Source organism: Anomalospiza imberbis, chromosome 1 (assembly GCF_031753505.1).
Source record: "Anomalospiza imberbis isolate Cuckoo-Finch-1a 21T00152 chromosome 1, ASM3175350v1, whole genome shotgun sequence".
NCBI classification, from domain to species: domain Eukaryota; kingdom Metazoa; phylum Chordata; class Aves; order Passeriformes; family Viduidae; genus Anomalospiza; species Anomalospiza imberbis.
The window spans coordinates 46,780,648-46,801,420 of NC_089681.1; the positions used below are offsets into that span (position 1 = coordinate 46,780,648).

Consider the following 20,773-nt stretch of genomic DNA (forward strand, 5'->3'; position numbering starts at 1 on the left):
TTCAGCCTAGAACAACATTCAGAAGACTGTTAAGTAAAATATACTAATATATTATATGAATATACACCAAAAAAAAAAAAAACAGAAGATAAAATGGACAGCAAATACCTCTCACATTTCTTTAGTTTTCATTCTTCCATTTATTTCCCAGCTTTATACTTGTGATGAAACCACTTGTGATGACCATGTGATGAAAAGAAAATATTACATTTTAAAGTTACACCTGTTTATTTATTAAAGAAGTTAATACCTGGTAATTCCAGAGCCATGCAAATAAATAGTCCTTAACAGTACGGAAAGTGTGTATTGAAAGAAGATCATCTCCAAGCTCTCTCAGTTCTCACCACACATAATACAGGCAGCCATCCAGGCCAGCCATTTTCTTGTCTCATGAAGAAAGACAAACACAGCCTTACACAGTGTGTAAGAAATATACCCATTTATCACAACCTCCAGCTGAGGGCTTGTAACAGAAACAGAATTGGATTTCCCCTCCCAAGGAGTAAGAAAAAATACTTCCCTTCCTAAGATCTCTAAAAACCACATCTGAAGAAGGCTAGTTTCTTGCAGAATAGTTGGACATCCACATAAATGCTTTACACACCTGAATTCTCTACTGATGCATCAGTGAGTGATGCCCTTCTGCAGAGAACACATACATCCAAGTTTTTGAAAGTAGTTCCTATTTGCTTCTGATGGCCAAAAAACCTTTAGTGAAAGAAGTAATCCTGCTATGTGCCTGGCAACAAAAAATCATAACTTCACTGGATGTTTAATATAGGCAAACATCAGGTTCTGAATGCAAATTGTTCAAAAGAAATAGAACAGAGAAGATATCAACTTTAGAATACTATTAGCCCTATGGGTAATATACAACTTTATTGTAATTTTAACTAGTATCACCTGTGAACACCAATATAAGAGGTACTGCAATTGAAGACAACATTTTCAGCAATCAAGGTAATGTGGATAGACTACTAGGAAAAGTCAGACAGAGGCAATAGCCTTTAACTGACCAATTCAAATAGCTGGCAAAAGTACACAAACTTTGGTCATGCACATTTGTCTGCAGGAGGACATTTCACAGAAGGCTTATTTAGATTTTCCAACTAGTTTAATCTCCTGGAAAAGACTAAATCTAATTTAAAACAATGGCTACTTGCATCCCTCATCCAGCTCCTCTTGGACCTTGTTTTTCTTCTTCCTTCTAAAAAGAACCTGATCTCAATGTTGCAAACTTTTTGTGACATAATATCCTCAGAAAAGCCATTCGAAACCTCATATGACAGAGACGATAAAGAAATGGGTTCAAAGAAGAATTGATCCACAAAAGCCAAAAGGTTGCTTCATACAGCAAGTTATGGACACAAGTTTCCTGGCAGGCCCCACGGATAATCATTAATAAAGAGTATGGGGCCCAGCAAATGGCAAACACACAGACAATTATGGCAAGAGACTTCGCTACTTTCTTGTCCTGCTGCAGTTTTGATCTGGGCTTTGCACAGAAGGAAACAGAAAAGTCCTTTTCTGGGATTACAGAATTGTCTCTGGATGGAGATGAGCAGTCAGTTCGCAAAGACTCTTTCTTTGGTCTCATGGAAGAAGAAACACTGTCCTCTGCTTCTGACGAAGGAGATGATGCCCCTGGCCTCAGCAAGCCACAAAACCTCCAGGAAATGCTGCTGCTCCTTGGAGGTTCACAGTCCTGCACACTGCCACGCCGCTGGCGCCTCTGGATGCTGTGGAAGATGTGCACATTGAAGTAGGTCACCAAGAGCAGCGGCACAAAGAACTCCAGGGTGGAAGCACACAGGAGGAAGTACCAGCTGTTGAAGAACTCGGCGTAGCACTGATCCACTGCTACCGTGCTGTGTCCGGCCACGTGCTCCCAAAACAGGATGGCTGGGCAGTACAGGAGAAATGCTAAGACCCAGATGGCCACCATCTCGATGGCAGGGTTGGATGTTATTCCCTGCTGGGCTCTGTAAGACACCTGTGAGGGAAAAAACCCATAAAAAGTTCAGACTTGTAGAGACCCCTTTTGGGATTAAGAGAAGCATCTGGAGATGAACTCAAGAGGTGCTTAGTAATACAGAGATGTGGCTGTGCTGATCAGCTGAAACTCACCTAAGCACGTTAATTTCATGGACGCGGACAGTGCATAGGGTGGTCTCTCAACAAATTAATGTTACTGCACCAGGGTCCAGGTCCAGGGGATGAAACACGATCATCCATCAGTACCTAGTAATTTGGTATGCCTTGTTTGAGACACCTGTGGTCTGAAGTGCCAGAGGAATTAGCACTTTATAGCTGTTGGGAGCATGACTCCCACTCACTGGAAACTCCACTGCTTTTTACAGCGTTTTACAAACACAAATAACTGTATGCATCATAGTGCTCAACAGAGAAGGTGCTACATAGATTTAACCTATAAAAAAATTACTTGCTAGACAATTCATAAGGATGAAGGAATAGATATCTCACCTGCACTTCAGCCCTTAGCTGATTAAACTAAAAAAAATCACCCATTTTCTTCCTTCTACATCCACTCCAGGGCCAGTACATATTTTCCACTATATTGCAGAACATATAGATACAATGTGGCTCACATGCTGCTTCATCCCTCTCACAGGATGAATGTGAGATTCTGCAAGCTTATGTGAGAATGTGAATTCTGCAAGCTTAGACATCCAATTGATAACAAAAGTTTGAGTTAAAGTCACTAGAAATATCATACAAATGTCCATAGATCTTTATTGCATTTGTATAGGTGCTCTGAATTTTGCAATTTGTAAATGCTGAGTCTTTGGCTTTCCAGCATAAGGTTTCTTACCCACCAAAAATTTTGGTGTTTGGTTTCCAAGATTTTTTCCTTAAATAAATAACAAATAAAATAAGAAGGCAGTTAAAGGAAGTTAAATTAATTACCACAAATAAGACTGAAATTCTATTGCATGAAGTTTTGTTGACAGTCTCATACACACAAAAGAGCTGGAACCTTTAGTTCTCTCTGACATTCCCAGCCACTTGAGCTAACAGTGTGGCTGGTGAGAAATGCTGGCCTCCACCCCTAGCATGGACATAAAGCTCATACCAGGTGTGTAGGTTTCTCTGCAGAAAGCAGAGACAGAATGTGTCTGAAGTTTGGGGTTCTGCTCCAGACACAAAGAGGAGTTAATTGCTACCTATCTACAGGCAATGATTGCAGTCTACCCTTTTTTCCACTTTCTGCCTGTTTGCTCTTGCTCCTGGTGTTATCTAGAATCATTTTTCACCACATCTCAGGTCTAGACACCTTCCCCAGTGTCCTTTTATTACTGCCCTCCACTCTCTTTTACTTTCATGCCTGATTTTAGATCCAAACCCAAATCCAGTTTACTCTGAATTTCCTCTTTCCCTGCCCCCTTTTTACCAGTCTGCTGCTTTACCCTTTTTACCCCCTAGACTGCTTTTCCTCAGGCAGTAACAGGATCGCAGCTTGCAGCAGAAATTGGGAGAAAAGTCCTGGTTGACTGGCTCTGCAGTGAAGCACGGCCGATGTAGAATATTCACCCCATCTGGCTGCAAAACATCTAATAATCGCCACATGCCAGTATATTTTTGAGGGGTATTATCTTCATTAAATTTGGGCTTATACTCATCAACATGACAAAGGTTGTTAAATATAACTATCCAAGGAAAAAAAAAACAGAGAAGTTCTAAACAGGTTACTTACAGCTTTAGTAACTGATAGGAAACGGTCATAGCTGATAAGAACGATGTTAAATACTGAAGCTGTGCAGAGGAGATAGTCCATAACCAGCCAAAGCTTGCAGATCCCTCTTCCCAAGACCCATTTTCCTGTCAGACTGTAAGGGATGTAGAGGGGCATGCAGAACACACCTGTGGAAAGCAACCACAAAGACACCTTAGAGTTCATAGGGATGGCAAACTCCTGCAAGCAGAGAGACACACTGTTTTGGTATTTTGGTAAAAAAATCAACAAATCTATTAAGGTGAACGTGTAATTTATATACGTTAAGTTCCTAAATTCTCATGAAATCTGATGGTGACTTTCTATGTCTTAGATCTTAGTGTGATTTATGTATGCTGATTGTTGAGAATAAGCTGAAAGCAATTCAGCAAATAAGGATTTACTGGAGAACAACTTAGACTCTCTAAAGATATAAAATTAGTGCTGCAGCATATATGCACTGTGGTTGCATTCTGATAGCTAACCTCATCATTTTATTTCATCTATTCTTTCATCTGTATTAGAATTTTCCCTCCAACACATCTGCAGATGTTGCCAATGGAAGTTATTCCTGTAAGATTGGTTAGCATTTGTAAGCTGAAGACAATATATTGAGCAGTCTATGTGGTGTTCTACCAGAGATAGAGCAGACACAGCAGAAGTATTAAACTCTCATTTTTCAATCTCATGCTTCTTCACTACCTGAGAATAACTCTAGAACTATTTTGGCTTGTTAAATTTGTGTTTTGTCCAAAAGACCTTCCACTGAAGTACTTCACCAACAAAATCATGTATGTGTTTTATTTTTAAGCGAGCAACTTCATTTTAACACTAACATTTTTTCAAAAGTGCGGTGCAATAGCTGATTCTACATTCCTGAAAATGCTGATCTACCAGAGACAAGTAGAAAATTATATGCCACTTCAATATCCATTTAAAACTCTCCATATTATTCCTTTCTTGACATGTCCATCAAGATTTTAGAAGTTACTAAACATATCCAAGGTGTTGTGGTCCACTGACAACAAAACTCTGGGCAATGAGCTGACAGACTGTTATCAACAGGGAAATGCTCACAGCACTTTCAATACTGAAGTCTTATTATAACATATTCCTTAAATACAAGCAGCATCATTTTGGTACTAAATACTCATTTTTCGTGGTTGCTGATAACAGCTACTGTTCTCGTGAACTTCAAGGGGATCAGTATTTGGCAACATGTCAAAAAGTAATGACTGCTTCTAGCTATACATGTAAATACAGAGGCAAACCCCAGGTTTTAAGCATTGATATTTGAAGCTATTCTTACTTTTACAAATTAGTGGACACAAAAGACATAAGTCACATCCCTATAAATATTCTAGACTGCTAACAAATTAAAAAAAAAAAAAAACCCACAGCAATTTCAGAAAATAAAGTATTTCCTGACCAATATCAGAGACAAAATCTTACATTTAAAGTCTGTATAGGCCAATCTAATACTGATGGCAATCATTTCCTCTTGGCTGATTTAAGACTGCATGAGGCACCAGCCACAAAGAGCAGATGCAGAAGGTAGATATTTAACTCTCTTGACTAAACTATGAGGAGAAACAGACTTTTGCAGAAGACCTGAGCAATGAAATAGCAGCTCCAGCAAATTGTCTACCTTAGCAGGAAAGCAAAGGCTTCATCTTGTGCATCGTTTTCTCCCCCATGGGGCAAGTCCCAGAATAAGGCTATGCATGTTATAAATGGTATAAATGAAGGAAAACCTTAAAGGCTAAACTAATACACTTCACTACACAGCACTGACAAAGCAATAGCATTTGGGGGGACGGCATTTTCAGAAGTGCAGTAGGTCCATGGCCACAATTTCCTTTCTCACAGTTCAGTGAATAGTGGTCTCTGTGACCAACCTGAAGAGAAAGCCTTTGTGTGCAGAAGTACCTCCTTGCCAGCCTCAAGTCAAGACATCTGCTGGCACATCTGCCACAGGACTATGGTTTTGTCAGGCTTTCTCTGCTGCATGGGCTGTTTCCCTGGCTTCAGCCATGGAGGAGTGCTGCAAAAGGCATTCACTCCACCATCACCTCACATGGCATCACCAGCCAGGACTGGATCCATGGCCGTTCCAGCAACAAACTCTCCCAGAGTTCTGCAGTGACACTATGGGAAGAGGGGACCAATTAGGAATATAGATGAGAGACGCCAGCAGGATGTTACTGGTATCAATCAACCCATCAACCCATCAGGATCAATTGCCTGTGTTAAGCTGAAGCCAGTAAAAAGTCCTGGTGATAAAGTGTCTTGGTGTAGTGTAATACATTCATAAACCATTAGTACTATGTAGAGAAGTAATTCATTTACCTGGAGGTATCACACATAGCTGTCAAATATAAGCTGCTCTGAAGTGTGTGATGAACACCTTATATTTGGGAGAGGCAAGGGTAAATCATAAACTGCAGCAAACAACCTCTTCAAGAAGAATTCACATATAATAATCACTTTTTTTTTTTTGAAGCAACATTAAAAGTATTTATATGAAAAATAATGCAGTTCTCATTATAACATATTTTGAGTTATATTGGGCTATTAAAATACTTCATACAGCTTCCAACATTCCCCATCCTTCCCCCAGATACAGCTAGGAAATAGTTCTCTCAGAAGAAAACACACAGAAAATAAACACCAGTGCTTCTCCTAAGAGTCCTACAACACAGTTAGCACATGGCTCCACAGCTCTGACTTACCCACTGCAAAGTCAGAAACAGCAAGATTCAGAAAGAAATAGTTACTCCAATGCCTGAGGTTTCTGTCCATAATGAAAGCAAGGATCACCAGCATGTTTCCAAGGATGGTCACCAGACACAGCAGCACCATGAGGAAAGCCAGCAGCACCAACACACCCAGGGAGAACTCGGAGCTCGGAGACTGGGTGGGCCAAGTCTCGTTATGCGTCGCAGCCGCGGGCAGAATTTCGGCAGTGCTGTTGTGCATGGTGGCTATCCAGGTCAGGTCAGTCTGGGAAGGAAGTTGTATCTGGCAAAGTTATCCAAAAGGTTGAGACAAGTCTATTAACAGGCTGGGCTGAATACTGAAACAATAAAAGAAAAGATTCACAATATCAAAAAAATGGAACACAAGTATTTAAGACCTGAGCTCTCTGACATGTCTTGATCTGAATGCAACTATTGGCCTTAGAAAAGACACCTCATAATCAGTGTTTTTCCTGGACATGGACCCTTATGTATTAATGTCAAAAATGCTTGTCTGAAGATAACTCCTTTTACAGTCAAGCAGTTTGCATATTAGCAATGTGTAAGTGGTTTTGCACATCAAATTATGCTGAAGCTAAAGCCATACTTCATTTTCACCTCCACAGTGGTGAACAGGATTAAAATTATTACAACTGTATTTCACTTACAGTAAAATGTAGACACTTTTCCACTTGCTGCTATATCACTTTTAAAATTTTACAGTTAATAACAGAGAGATATTTCGTAGTGTTGCTGGTTACAGAGCCTTTGTAATACAGTTCCATGCTGCAGAAGCATCACCAATACATCTTCAGCTCACCCTAACCAGAAGCTCTCAGCAGAACAAACCAAATACTTGGACTTTGGAGGTCCTTATGGTGTGGCCCACCTAATCCTGCACCTCCCAAGTAATCCTAGATAAGCTTTTACTCCATGAAGTACCAAGCCTTTCAGCCTTTTCAGGAGTGAGAAAAGATATCCCTTCCTCATCACAACTCCATTTATTTTTGTGGGAGTGCACAGAATTTGGTAGGCCATGGCTGTGGGTGACACTCACTGACTCTGCAGCACCACGGCACACCAAGTGACCAGCATTTCAAACTGCAGCCATAATGCCACGTGCATGGGAAGATGTAGGGCAAGAAACAAGGCAAGAAAGGGTGAGCAAGATGTGGGGAGGAAAGATGCCGTGTTCTGCTACTATATTGAGGAACAAAGGGAATTATGTTGTAAAGAGTCATTAAAGCAAAAGGTGTAGGGTGACAGAGAAGAGACCTCAGGAATGGCAAAATGTGGCAATGAGACACAGCTGTCTTAGGTGTTTGAGCACAGCTGCAGCCTGGGAAGCATAGAGGAGGTACTAGAGCTTCCTGTGCAGCCACCAAGCCACACTTGACATGGGTGACATTATGGTGAGAGCACATTGCAGAGCTCAGGGTGAGGGAGGTGATGAAGTCTTCTTTAAGCAATTCAAGGAAGCTTCTGGACCACAGAACCTGCTTTATATGTAGGACTTTAGCGTTCGTGGCATCTGCCGGAAGTGCAACAGATCAGGTCCTAGCAGTGAACAAGGTTCCTGAGGCTGTCAGGGGGAACTTTCAGACACAAGTCCTGCGTGGGCTAATGGGGGTGATGCACAGCTGAAACACCTGCTCAGTGGTAAAGAGGGCTGTGTGGGGATGTGTTATCAGTGCCAGACTCGGATGTAGTGATGATGAGGTAGTGGAACTCAAGATCCTAAAGGGGATGAGGAAGGAGAGTAGCAGTGGAGACCATGGGCTTCAGGTGAGCAGATTTCCATTTAGGAAAGTGGTAGTGGAAATCTCATGGAAGCAGATCCAAAAACAAGGAGCTCAAGGAAGCTGCAGGCCTCTAAGGACAGCAACCTACATGCACAAGAACAGCCCATCCCAGTTCTCAAGAAAACAAGCAGCTGTATCATGACAGTGGCTAACCCTGGAGACTACAATGCAGAAAGGCCACATGAAGGAGTTTGAAGGAGGGAGAAAACACAAAGGGGATATTTAGAAATGTTGCTTGGCAACATAAGAATGATGTTAGGAAAACAAAAGCTCACCTAGAGTTGATGTTTGTAAAGGACATCAAGGACAACATGAAGAACTTGAGCCACCCCATTAACAGCAAAATGGTGAATAATAAAAATATGGGTAGTTTGCTGGATGGGACCAGTGATCCAGTGACAACAGATGCAGATAAGGTTGAGGTACCCAGTGCTTCCTTAGCTTCATTCCTCATTAACTAGGTCTCCCTTTCCTCCATGTTTAGTGAATGAGTTCCAGGAAAAGAACTGTCACGAGCAGGTGAGAATAAGGCAGGATTACTTGAGGGGACTTGACCCATAAAAGTCCATGGAACCCACTGTGCTATCAAGAAAACCAGCTACCACCTTTGCAAGGCAAGGCCACTTTCTATCCTCTTAGAATGGTCATGGAGATAAAGGGAGAGTCCCAACAACTGAAGAAAGACAAATGTTGCAACAATTTTCAAATGCTGCCATAAAGACAAAAGGTCAGATTGTCTTTAGTCCTTGGGAAAATAAAGAAGTGATTCCTTTTAGAAGATGTTTCTGAGGACCTGGGGGAGAGGACTGGGAACAGTCAGCATGGACTTACCAAGGGTAAATCATGCCTAAGCAACTTGGTTTTCTTCTTTGATAAAATTACTGGATTAGTGGACAAGAGGAATGTAGTCATTTGCTTTTATAATTAGGGAATAAATTGTGAAGTTTTAATCATAGTTCTACGTGGCACTTAGCGGGAAATCTATGTGGTATTTCTTTTGGAAAATAAAGGACATGGACATTAGGAGAATCATTAGGGTTCAATGCTTGTTTCAGAAATAAACAAAAAAAAAGATAACATAATTTCTTCCAACATGTATTTTTATTTGTTGAGTGTTTTTGTTGTGTTTTTTTTTTTTTTTTTTTTTTTTTTTTTTAATCTGAGAGGGTCAGATTAGAAAAAAACTGGTGTGGTTTGAGTTGAAACCCACAAAGTCATATAGCTACTGTCACCCTGTATTTAGAAGGCCTACTGAACATCTGCAAAGACAGAAGAAAATTCAAGGTCATGAAATAGTGAAATAGATGAGTGACTGGTTAGAGAGACCTGGGTTAGAAAACCCTTTGTCAAGAAAGATCCATTTGAGTAGGGGCATAAGAAAAAATGCTGAATAAGTCTCTTACCATAACCCTGAAAAATATCTGATTTGTGATTTACAAGGGAGAATATTTATGATGCTACCCTGACCGTGACCAATACAGCTTTAAAGCTGTGGGCAGAGCAACCCAGTGCTTGACTTACCCTGGGAGCACTAAGAAAAATTTTCAACAACGAATTCATCTCATACACAGGAGTGGTATGATAAAACAGTTTGAACACTGTGTGTGTAAAACAGACTCTAAAAAACACTGATCTTTAGTAACTTCACCATGCTATGCTGTTTCAAGTTCACTGCAGATTGTGCTGCCTGGCAAATCCCCTGACTAACGAGTTTTCCAGCACTGCAAAACGTGGACTCAGTTTATCTAGTCAATAATTTTGTAGGTTATTTTTCCAAAATGAACAATACATTCTTTAAGCACAAAATGCAAACTGAATTTTTATCCTAAAAGCATAGGGATAGAAAGCAGACAATCCAAATACATTTCTATCTTGGGCTCATCTTCAGTTTCTCTATTTAACAGATGTTTAGTACACCAGCTATTCTATAAATGTTTTTCCTCCGTGTGTTTAGATTTTTTTAAGCATCACAGAAAAACAAACCCTACAAAATCTGTGCCAACACCACAGCTCATGACAGTAAAAGCAGCTGTGTTGACCCAGTGACCTCCTCCTGAAGCTGCACCTCTCTTAGCAAGTAGGCTCACAATCCATACCACTATCCATGTGAGGCAAGGAAGCATAGCAAGAATGAATGGTGAAAGATAATCTTCCAGCAGTGTGAAAACTGGCAAGAGGAGTCTTCAGTTCCAGACCTCTGAACAGAAAGACATTCTAGCTATTCAAAGCCATCAGCTTTTGTGCTATAATCAGGCTGCTTCCATGCATTTGAATAGTGTTTGCAAAGGAGTACTCTGTTATGGCAACACTATAACAGCCAATTTCAAATTTGATTAAAAACTATTTAAATTGACTACTGCTCTTCTTTGTTCTGTGCATCAGATTTCTCTTTCCATATTTCATACATTATTATATTTATAAACAAAGAAGAATAAAATTACACAAAAGGCGAGAAAAAAAGGTAGCCAGTGACTCTCACTTACCCATCCATGAAAGCCTTCTGGGTGAGTTGCAACACTCAACACATGGTAAGAAAGTCTGGCACATGGAATGGAGTGTGATCAATCTCCATTGCTTCCTCCAAGACATCTACTCACTCCTTTCAGCGCTGGACATTCAACTGCTTTGTTTGTTAAGAGCTGCTTAAGACATCTCTGTATCAGCTTCCAGACCTCTGTAAACCTCATTCTAAAGCAGGGAATATGGCCCTTGCTCCCCAATTGAAAAAATTGTGTTTGATATTTGTTCTGTGGCAGAGAAAATCCATATAATGTGACAGTAACAGGACACAAAGAACTGATCTAGTATAAGAATCACTCTGTCAGATCAAATTTGTTCCAGACATTTTGATGGAGTATCTTTGCACTTACAAAGCTTTACACCAGAGAGACTATTGTCTATTCTCACACAGCCAGCCAAAATCACAAATCCAGTATGAACTTAGCATTGCTTGCTCTGCTCATTCAACAGGAATGTGATCCTGTGCCCAAGCCTGGCCTATCTTTTAGGCAATCACATAGTGCATAGATCTGGTACTAAATATCATTTAAGCATGACCGAAGAGGCAGCCACTGTCAAGTGAAAAAAACAGCACAAGTGAAACGACTAACAACCATTTATGTCTGATAATTCTGATAACCAATCTGAAAATTCTCATAGCATGGAAAATTTTATTCTCTAAAAATCATTCAGAATTACTAACTTATATGTACTTTGTCCTGTGATGCCAGGTACGAACTACATTAAAACTTTAAAAGGACAGACATGGCAGGTTAGGAAGTCCATTCATTTGCATATTGCTCATTGTTGGGATTACAACAAGTAGAGGGCACTCTCTTGTCTTCATAATAGTTCATGAAACGAAAATGTACTGCTTCTGTGAGTATTTTTACAATCTTTTAAAAATGTAGCCATATTGCTTCTTTACTGATAGCTTTAGGTTCATAAATAGGACATAAATTTTAACTCAACACATATATGAGCAGGTATCTCGCTCCAGTGACTCTCTATGGAGATAGCAAGAGCAGAATTTTTTCACAGTGCCAGCTCTATGTATTAAACAAAGGAAAGAAAAAAAAAAGAGGAGGAAAATAATATACCTCATACTCACAAACCAAGAGGACATCCCACAAAGCTTATTATTCTTTTCAATGCACTAGACAGTAATTAATCTAGCATCATACCAGCAAAACCAAAAATGAGATTCTGAAAATTAGCAACATCAGGGCAACTACACAATGCTACTGCACTCTTAAACAATGTCATTAGTAAACAAATGGGTTTTTTCTCTATTCATGCCGACCATACATATGAAAAGGTATCACTGAATAACAGAGGAACCTTATCTGTAAGACATTTCTTTTACCTCTCTAAATAGAAGGCATGTTACCAGATCTCAATGTTGCAAACTTTTTGTGACATAATATCCTCAGAAAAGCCATTCGAAACCTCATATGACAGAGAGGATAAAGAAATGGGTTCAAAGAAGAATTGATCCACAAAAGCCAAAAGGTTGCTTCATAGAGGGAGTTATGGATGCACTTTCCTTGGCAGGCCCCACGGATAATCATTAATAAAGAGTATGGGGCCCAGCAAATGGCAAACACACAGACAATTATGGCAAGAGACTTCGCTACTTTCTTGTCCCGCTGCAGTTTTGATCCAAACCTTGAACAGAAAGAAGCAGAAAAGTTCCTTTTGAGAGCCATAGAACTGGCTTCTGTTCGAGATGGACCATTAGCCACCACTGCTGGTCTCCATGACCTTGTTAGTGCTGAAACACTGTCCTCTGCTTCTGACGAAGGAGATGATGCCCCTGGCATCGGCAAGCCACAAAACCTCCAGGAAAGGCTGCTGCTCCTTGGAGGCTCACAGTCCTGCACGCTGCCACGGCGCTGGCGCCTCTGGATGTTGTGGAAGATGTGCACATTGAAGTAGGTCACCAAGAGCAGTGGCACAAAGAACTCCAGGGTGGAAGCACACAGGAGGAAGTACCAGTTGTCAAAGAACTCGGCGTAGCACTGATCCACTGCTACCACGCTGTGTCCGGCCACGTGCTCCCAAAACAGGATGGCTGGGCAGTACAGGAGGAAGGCAAATAGCCAGATGGCCACCATCTTGATGGCAGAGCTGAACATTATTCCCTGCTGGGCTCTGTAAGATACCTGCAAGGGAAAAAGGACATGTCACATATTCAGACAACATTTTGGGAAAAATTATGTCACCAAACCATACATAATCAAACCAAATATAGTATTTGTTTTTTATTTCCCCAGATATCTAGAATGTCTTCACTATGTAAGGTTCTGAAAAACTGCTAGTCTTGTTCTCCTTGCATTGCAGCTCTGTGATTTATTTTAATAATAGACATAGGAGAGGAACAGAAATTATGATGGGTAAATTAGCATTTGGTTCCAGGTATGAAAGGACATAGCTTGTTTCCACCACACAGTAAAGTAGCAATAAGGAATTGGTAAGAAATTGGTTTATGATTCATCAGCCCAGGCTCAGCAGAGAGTGAAAGCAGCTGTGGGAGTTCCTACATGCCCAGCAAAAGTAGAAGCCTTCTATATTAGACAGGTTGCCATGTGAGACTCCAAACACCAGACAATATAATTTTTCATACTGCTTGCTCTTGCCATAGCAGAAAAATCTATCCCAGACATATACTATAACACCCCCTGCCTTATTGAATCACTAGTTTAATGTCAGCCTTACCTTGTAAAAAGTTCATTCCACTACTGAAAATCTTGATGCTTTTATGTCTACCGAGACAGCACATTAAGAATTAAAAGAAAACCGTGCCAAGGTTAGGAAATACAAGAGCTAAGCCCACCCTGTAATAGGCCAGCCATACTCTTGGTCCCCTCCATCTTTCATAGCACAAGCAGTTAAGTTAAAAGCTAGACAACTGTATTTCCTCTACACTGTTCAACATTTGGCATCTCAGGCTTTCCTCAGAACTGCTGCCTTCCTCATCAGCTTCCTATACTGTTCATTAGAAGAGCACCTGCATGATACACAAATTATAATGAATGGCACCTTCACAGCCACACAGCACACAAAAGCCATTGTCCCTATTTCGCCAGCAAGTATCAGAGCAATAGTTCAGGGTTATGCACATTAATTTGGATTCTCTGTTTTAAATATGTGTAGCCTGAAGATTCAGACTCCTATACATCTTAAAGCATCATATTAACTCCATGCAGAGCTCCAGGTCTGCAGTAATGATTTTGCTACCCTGCGCAAGACATGCAGCTCAATTTAGAGGCAGAAAACAAGCTGAAGCTGAGCACAGCTTCATAAATTGTTAAGTCTGGAGTGACTGGAACCTGGCCACAGGCTAGCTTTGCAGCAGAGGCAGAGGTGGATCCCAAGTCTATGAGGAAGCATGATGTCTTTTATTTGGATAACAGCCCTGTTACACATTCCTAGACTCACTCCATCCTTATACTCTAAAGAAGAAAACCAGAATGTGATCATGTAAATGAAGACCATCAGCAATGGCACAAGAACATGGATCTCAGCTAGGTTACAGAGGCCCTTTTAATTTACATTATTCTGAGGTTGGCAGCTTCATTAATGTCTTAAATACAGGGATTCTTATATTTTACTCTTCAACTTAAAAAAAACAACCAAAAATCAAAAAACAAAACCAACAAACCACCAAAAACCAACTGTAAAAACCACACCACTAGGGAAGAAGAGAAAGTGATTAGGCATTGTATCAGCATCTCCCAAATGAGAACCTCCCAGTCTAATATGAAACATGTCATTGAAGCAAGCAGAGTCATCAACCTGGAGAAGAGAAGGCTTTGGGGTGACCTGACTGCAGCCTTCCAGGATCCAAAGGGCAAGCAGAGATAGGACAAGGGGCAATGGCTTTAAACCAAAAGAGAGTAGGTTTAGATCAGATATTAGGAAGAAATTATTTGCTATGAGGATGGTGAGGCACTGGAACAGATTGACCAGAAACACTGTGGATGCCCCATCCCTGGAAGTGTTCAAGGCTAGGCTGAATGGGGCTCTGAGCAACCTGGTCTAGTGGAAGGTGTCCTTGCCCATGGCAGGGGGTTGGAACCAGATAATCTTTAAGGTTTCTTCCAAACTTTTCTCAGATTCTAAGACCAAACACCAAGTAGAGCTTAGAAATGGTGAATGACAATATTTCTTACTTGATTCCTTGCATATCTTCTGAAATAGAAGAACGACAACACTCAAGAAACATCTCTTACCTCTCCACATATTTTAATTAATTCTTCTTTTTGCTTCAAGAAATCAGTTTCCACTCAACTGCTCATTGCCAGCACATGCCAATCACCCCCCGCAGTAATTCAGATCCTCATCTGATCTTCACTCTGTCCATCTCACTGTGTCTCCAAACGCTCTTCTTACTTAATTTATCCAAGCCTAAGCACATCCTTGACTCAACCTAGTTTTCATCACCACCAACTTTTCTAATGGCCAAAGCCCGAGTTCTCCACATGCCTGCTGCTTCTTTCCCACTTGGACCTTCCCATCTCCTGTGTAGAGTAATTAAATAACTTCAAGTGCAGGTGGCACAAAGGTAACATTGAAATCACAGCAAGGAAATGTCCTAAGTCCCAATGCAACATTGAAGCATCATCATTTCTCTATTAAGAAATGGTACCAATAACACAGCACCATTTAGCCTAAAGTGTGAATTGTGAAATGCTCTGAGTTCTAAAGAAATCCCAACATGTAAAAAGCAGTAAGTAGAAATGTTAGTCTTACAGCTTTTGTAACTGATAGGAAACGATCGTAGCTGATAAGGACGATGTTAAACACTGAAGCTGTGCACACAAGATAGTCCATGACCAGCCAGAGCTTGCACAGGGTCCTTCCCAAGTGCCATGTCCCTGTCAGGGCGTAAGGGATGTACAATGGCATACAGAACACACCTGTGAAAAGAAACCAAATGCACACGTCAGTCAGCATTGCACTGCATGGGAGCAGAGAAGTATTTCTGCAGTATCTGATAAAAATTGATCAATACTGGCTGGAATTGCCACATAGATGGCTTTGTATTATCCTGAAACTAAAGAACCTTTACTACAAACTAGGTACTAATCACATTATTATAATTAATACCCCTCTGAAAGGTGCATCATGTTTATTATGTATAATTGTTACCTATCCAATTAACACCACCTGCTAAAAGAAGGAGCAGCTGACTGCTCTACCTGCTGAAGTAAACACTCTTCTGTGTTATCTGCTGAAATTAAAACAAAAACATCTTTCCCCCAATGTAATCCACTGTTTTCTATAACAAATTATCCAATTGCCAGGCTTCCATCCTCTTAGAAGCATATACGTCAGAAAGTGTTCCAGAAGTTAACTTCTTAAAGAAAGACGAGTTTCGGGCTAATTTTAAAAACTGTATGATCAAAAGGCTGTCAAGAACAGCACAGTTAATTAAATACACCCAGCCTAACCTTTCTCCTCATCTTAAATCTTGATAACAACCACTTTCAGGGGCGAGCTGATAGGATACCATCTATGGGAACTCATCAGACTGTGGGAACACATGAGTGACCCACTCACACCCATTGCTACTTAAATTTAGGCTGCTAAATCCAAATGTTGTGAAAGTGCCAATATGACTTCATTTTAATGGATTTTGAGGTGATCACCCTACACAGAATCACAACACAGCCTTGGGAGGCTGAAGAACTAATGGTGCAGTCAACTGGGATGCAGAAATGCAGTGAACAGCATCAAGGCTGCAACAAAATGGAATCACTGAATTTACAGAGCAATTAACACTTCGTCTTTTGAGCAAAACATTATCAATTTTAACATTCACATCAGGAAAAAATGTAGTTTCAACTTTAATTTACTACCTAATAGTGTGTACTCCTGTAAGAGTATCTTGAGAATTTCCATTGGCATAAAAATCTTACAGTTCCTGTTGTTCTCCCTCTACTAAGAATCAAGAGATCTCTATTCAAACCCAGCTATAGGTCCAGAAGTGCAGAGACAAAGCAAAAATTGCTGACTGTCAAAAGTAGCTACATTAGATATGTTAAAAGAATAAGCAAATTATTCTGCAAGCTTTTAGCAATTTAGATGAAGAAGAAAGTAAGGATAATGTAGGCATACCCCAAATCTGAATTATATAGCTGAAAAAACACAAATCAGTTTGACTGTAAAGTCAAACCAAGGCAAAGGCAACATTTTAAACACAATTTATAATTAAAAACTAGACATTCAGGTAAACACAATGTCACAAAACAAAAAATTATGGAAAGTAGGTAATGCCAAGTAAGCTGTACTTCCTTTTTTTGCAAAGAATGTTATTAACTTTGTTTTCTCAGCTAGATGCTGGTGTTTGTTCAATATGATGCTAGATTGTGAGTCAGATGAGAGAACACAAGTTTGTCCACTGGTTTTCTGCTCACTGCTCCGTTTTTTTCCAGTGCACTGAAACTGGAGAGCAGGCAGCAAGAGCTCTGCATCACAAGGCAGAAATAAGCTGGAAGAAGACATCAAACATATGTAGGGAGGTATCAAAACATTATACAAGAAGATATGGACATCACAAGGATAGGACTATTAGAAGCTGTGCCCCTGACAGAACTTCTGACACTGGCAAAAAAAAATTTTAAAAAAGGTTCTTCTGCTCTTTCAGTATACTTCTTAAAAGTGTACTTTAAAAAAAAATAAATAAATTGTTGTGACAAGTCAGAACACAGATTTCATTAAATAGTCACAACTATTTAAAACCATCCTTCTACACACTCAATAATTTAACCAAGTCTTTTAGCAAAGACACCCAATAATTCACAGAATATTGCAATAGTTCAGTCTCCAACTGAACATCACATTCCTGTTTTAATTGTACTTTTTCCAAGTACAAGTTTCAAGTACAAGTTTCAAAGTACAAGTTTCAAAACTAAACGTGTCCCTATGTGTAAATACACATGTAGCATCAAACGTCTTAGAAATTGCTTTATTTGTGATTTTTTATTTGCCTATACAAACACATATTCCTAAGGTATGGCTCTATATAAAGCATGTACAGCAAAATGCTTAAAAATAGCATCCGTCGCTATTTAGTCACAAACGTCAGGTGATGATCTGTGTTGTGTGATAGAAGACTGAAAGACTGAAATAGAAGATATTGACCATGTATGCAAAAGCTGCCAGACAATATAGGCTGTATTTGATTAGACTATCTAAATTCAGCCAAAACTCTTCACAAACAACTTCCATTCTTTGTTGGTCCATAAAATTCCCACGGTAGTATTTTATCCTGAAATATTAAACGGTACCTGCTTACCTAACAAAGCATCCTGTATTTTCTAAAAAATAATAGGCTGCTAAAACACTTCATGCAGTTTCCACCATTCCCCATCCTTCCCCTAGACACAGCTGGGAAATAGTTCTCTCAGAAGAAAACACACAGAAAATAAACACCAGTGCTTCTCCTGAGAGTCCTACAACACAGTTAGCACATGGCTCCACAGCTCTGACTTACCCACTGCAAAGTCAGAAACAGCAAGATTCAGAAAGAAATAGTTACTCCGATGCCTGAGGTTTCTGTCCATAATGAAAGCAAGGATCACCAGCATGTTTCCAAGGATGGTCACCAGACACAGCAGCACCATGAGGAAAGCCAGCAGCACCAACACACCCAGGGAGAACTCAGAGCTCGGAGACTGGGTGGGCCAAGTCTCGTTATGCGTCACAGCCGCAGGCGGAATTTCGGCAGTGCTGTTGTGCATGGTGGCTATCCAGGTCAGGTCAGTCTGGGAAGGAAGTTGTATCTGGCAAAGTTATCCAAAAGGCTGAAATTCATAAGGAGTTAAAATAGGATGGGTCAAAAATCCAATAAGCATCCAAAATAAATTTTTCTCAGGAGGGGAAAAAATAAAAACCTTTTGATGTTTGATCAATCTAGTTTTCCTAAGATTCTCTTAAAGCAGAACTCTAGCAGAGTTCTGGTTAAGAAATATACAGTTTTTTTCAAGCTCATATTTTAAAATGCAAGTTCTTCTTTAAGCAACATGATCCTTATCTGTGGAGGTCAGGAGGGTTGATTTGAGGTTCCCTCTTGCTGTCCTCCCTCCCTTCCTGATGTGTTTTTCTTGCTAGCATTATATACGACTTTTTCTAAATTTTTTTTCTTCAACCTGTGTACATATCTTAATGGGAAATTAAACTGTTTTTTAATTTCATCCTTGTTTATCTGACATTGTTGCAATTCAGCAAGCCTTTGGCCCCTCTCTATTTATATATTTATACTTTTTGCTGATGAAAGGCATGGTCAACTTTGTTGTTGCTGCTGTTCTCCTTTTTGTGCACTCTGGGGCTGAAAACTGATACCATGTAAATAAGTATACACAGAGTTACTTACCAGAGCAGCTAACCTGTAATGGTTCAACCCTCAGAGATCAGTTCAAAAGCCTCATTGAAATCAGTTTCAAAAATCTTAGCAGCAGCTTCAGCAACATATCACCAGCTGCTGTTTCCTCAGAACCCAGGAACTCAATATAGACTCCCTGAATGAGAATGAGAGCTTTGCAATTAACTTTAACAGGATGAGGCTTTTCTTTCCACACTGGTGGAAAAAAATTGTGTGTCTTCCACAAATGCTTATATTTTGTATGAGTAATGAAGCCACTTGCAGAGAGCTGCGAGTATTCTAGAGTTGTAAAAATTCAATCATTTTTATCATGGGTTCTAAAAACACTTTGGTGTCTAATTTTAAATACTTAAATTTGAAAAAAGTTGGCTGTCATGTCTTCGCTTCTGTTGTGGGAACATTAGTGTTTGCCAAGTGCTTTTACTGAATGTTTGAATGGCAGTAGTACAAAAATGCAAAACTTTATTATCCATGCAAGTATCTTCACAGCATGTATGTCCATAACTGGTTTAGCTTTATTTTGTGTCCAGGTACTGCAGAAAACACACTGTGGCACTAAGTAATACCAGTAGCCTGTCTTCTGCTAGCCATACTGAAGCTCCAAAACAAAATTCAGCAGTTTCACTGTTGTTCATGAGAGCCAGCTGACTTGCCACATGGCATAAATCTCAGAGTGCTTTCCAGGAGTATATAGCTGCCTAATTGTATTCCCCCTCCCTCCCTCCCTCCCACCCTCCCTCAAAATTTCTTATTGGATCTTAGATCTAACTTGATTTCTTGAAATCTTAAATACCTAACTCTTCCACACCATGTTTGGAAAACCTGCGTGAAGTGAAGTTCAACAGGAGATCCTGTATGAAGTGAAGTTCAATAGGAGATCCACTTCATGAGCTTTTAGCAGAATTTTTCTCTGTGTGTGGCTATGACAAGGATTAAATCCGTCTAGAACACATCTAGCTAGAAAAATATTGAAGCAGGTACTAAACTGCTTCCATTTTTTTCTGAAATAGACATGCTAGGCAATAAATGTATAGCAAAGATGAACACACCAAAAGGATCCACAAGTAAATGTCTCATCTTTATCTTCCTTCTTTCCCCCACATTAAACACATACTAAACAGTAGAACCACACCCTGAATTACCTGCAACGTGAAGAAATTACTAACAGTCCAGAACTGGTATGCTGCTGTAAGAAAGACAATTATCTTCACTTTTAAAAGTTAAGATTTAAAGAATGGGACTTTTCATATTTAAGCATGGAAGATGTTCAGATGCATGCAGGACACTTAGAGGAAATGCTTGACAGTGAAACCACCAAGCAGTTCTTCAGTAGTTACTCAGCTAATGAAGTACCCCAGTCCGAGAGCAGAGATAAACTCTTGTCTGCTCATTTAGGTTTGAGACACAAAGGAAGAAGAAAATCATTCTGATACTACCTTGTAGGAATCTCTAATGCTGTAATGGCTAATCTGTGTTCAGTTGTACTCCTGATTCATTTTCAGAATAACAAAGCAAAACCAGGAAAAGAAAAAGATACTACAACAGAGTAGCCAAAAAGATAAAAGCCACTATCCACCCTTTCCTGGTTCTTTGTTGACATATTTTTATGACA

At 39.9% G+C, this 20,773-nt stretch overlaps 2 protein-coding genes and 1 long non-coding RNA gene across 4 annotated transcripts; 1 reads left to right on the forward strand and 2 right to left on the reverse strand.

Annotated features, from left to right (window-relative positions):
- Positions 1–210: 210 nt before the first annotated feature.
- On the reverse strand, positions 211–10,892 carry LOC137474187 (histamine H3 receptor-like). Of its 2 annotated transcripts, none has more exons than XM_068190531.1 (4): positions 10,757–10,892; positions 6,466–6,809; positions 3,716–3,882; positions 211–1,993 (listed from the first exon to the last, which is right to left on the reverse strand). In XM_068190531.1, the coding sequence occupies exons 2-4, from the start codon at positions 6,710–6,712 to the stop codon at positions 1,208–1,210; spliced, it is 1,200 nt and encodes a 399-aa protein (XP_068046632.1). In that variant the 5' UTR covers positions 6,713–6,809; positions 10,757–10,892; the 3' UTR covers positions 211–1,207. The 2 variants fall into 2 exon arrangements, with proteins under 2 accessions (XP_068046632.1, XP_068046642.1); XM_068190541.1 differs by having other exon boundaries at positions 6,466–6,754; positions 10,757–10,880.
- On the forward strand, positions 8,435–10,626 carry LOC137474192 (uncharacterized). Its single transcript, XR_010999222.1, has 2 exons — positions 8,435–8,620; positions 10,355–10,626. It is a non-coding gene; the product is annotated as an uncharacterized lncRNA (long non-coding RNA).
- A 122-nt stretch (positions 10,893–11,014) lies between the features above and the next one.
- On the reverse strand, positions 11,015–18,897 carry LOC137474185 (histamine H3 receptor-like). The gene is made up of 3 exons (XM_068190515.1): positions 18,274–18,897; positions 15,528–15,694; positions 11,015–12,937 (listed from the first exon to the last, which is right to left on the reverse strand). The coding sequence occupies exons 1-3, from the start codon at positions 18,518–18,520 to the stop codon at positions 12,143–12,145; spliced, it is 1,209 nt and encodes a 402-aa protein (XP_068046616.1). The 5' UTR covers positions 18,521–18,897; the 3' UTR covers positions 11,015–12,142.
- Positions 18,898–20,773: the final 1,876 nt, after the last annotated feature.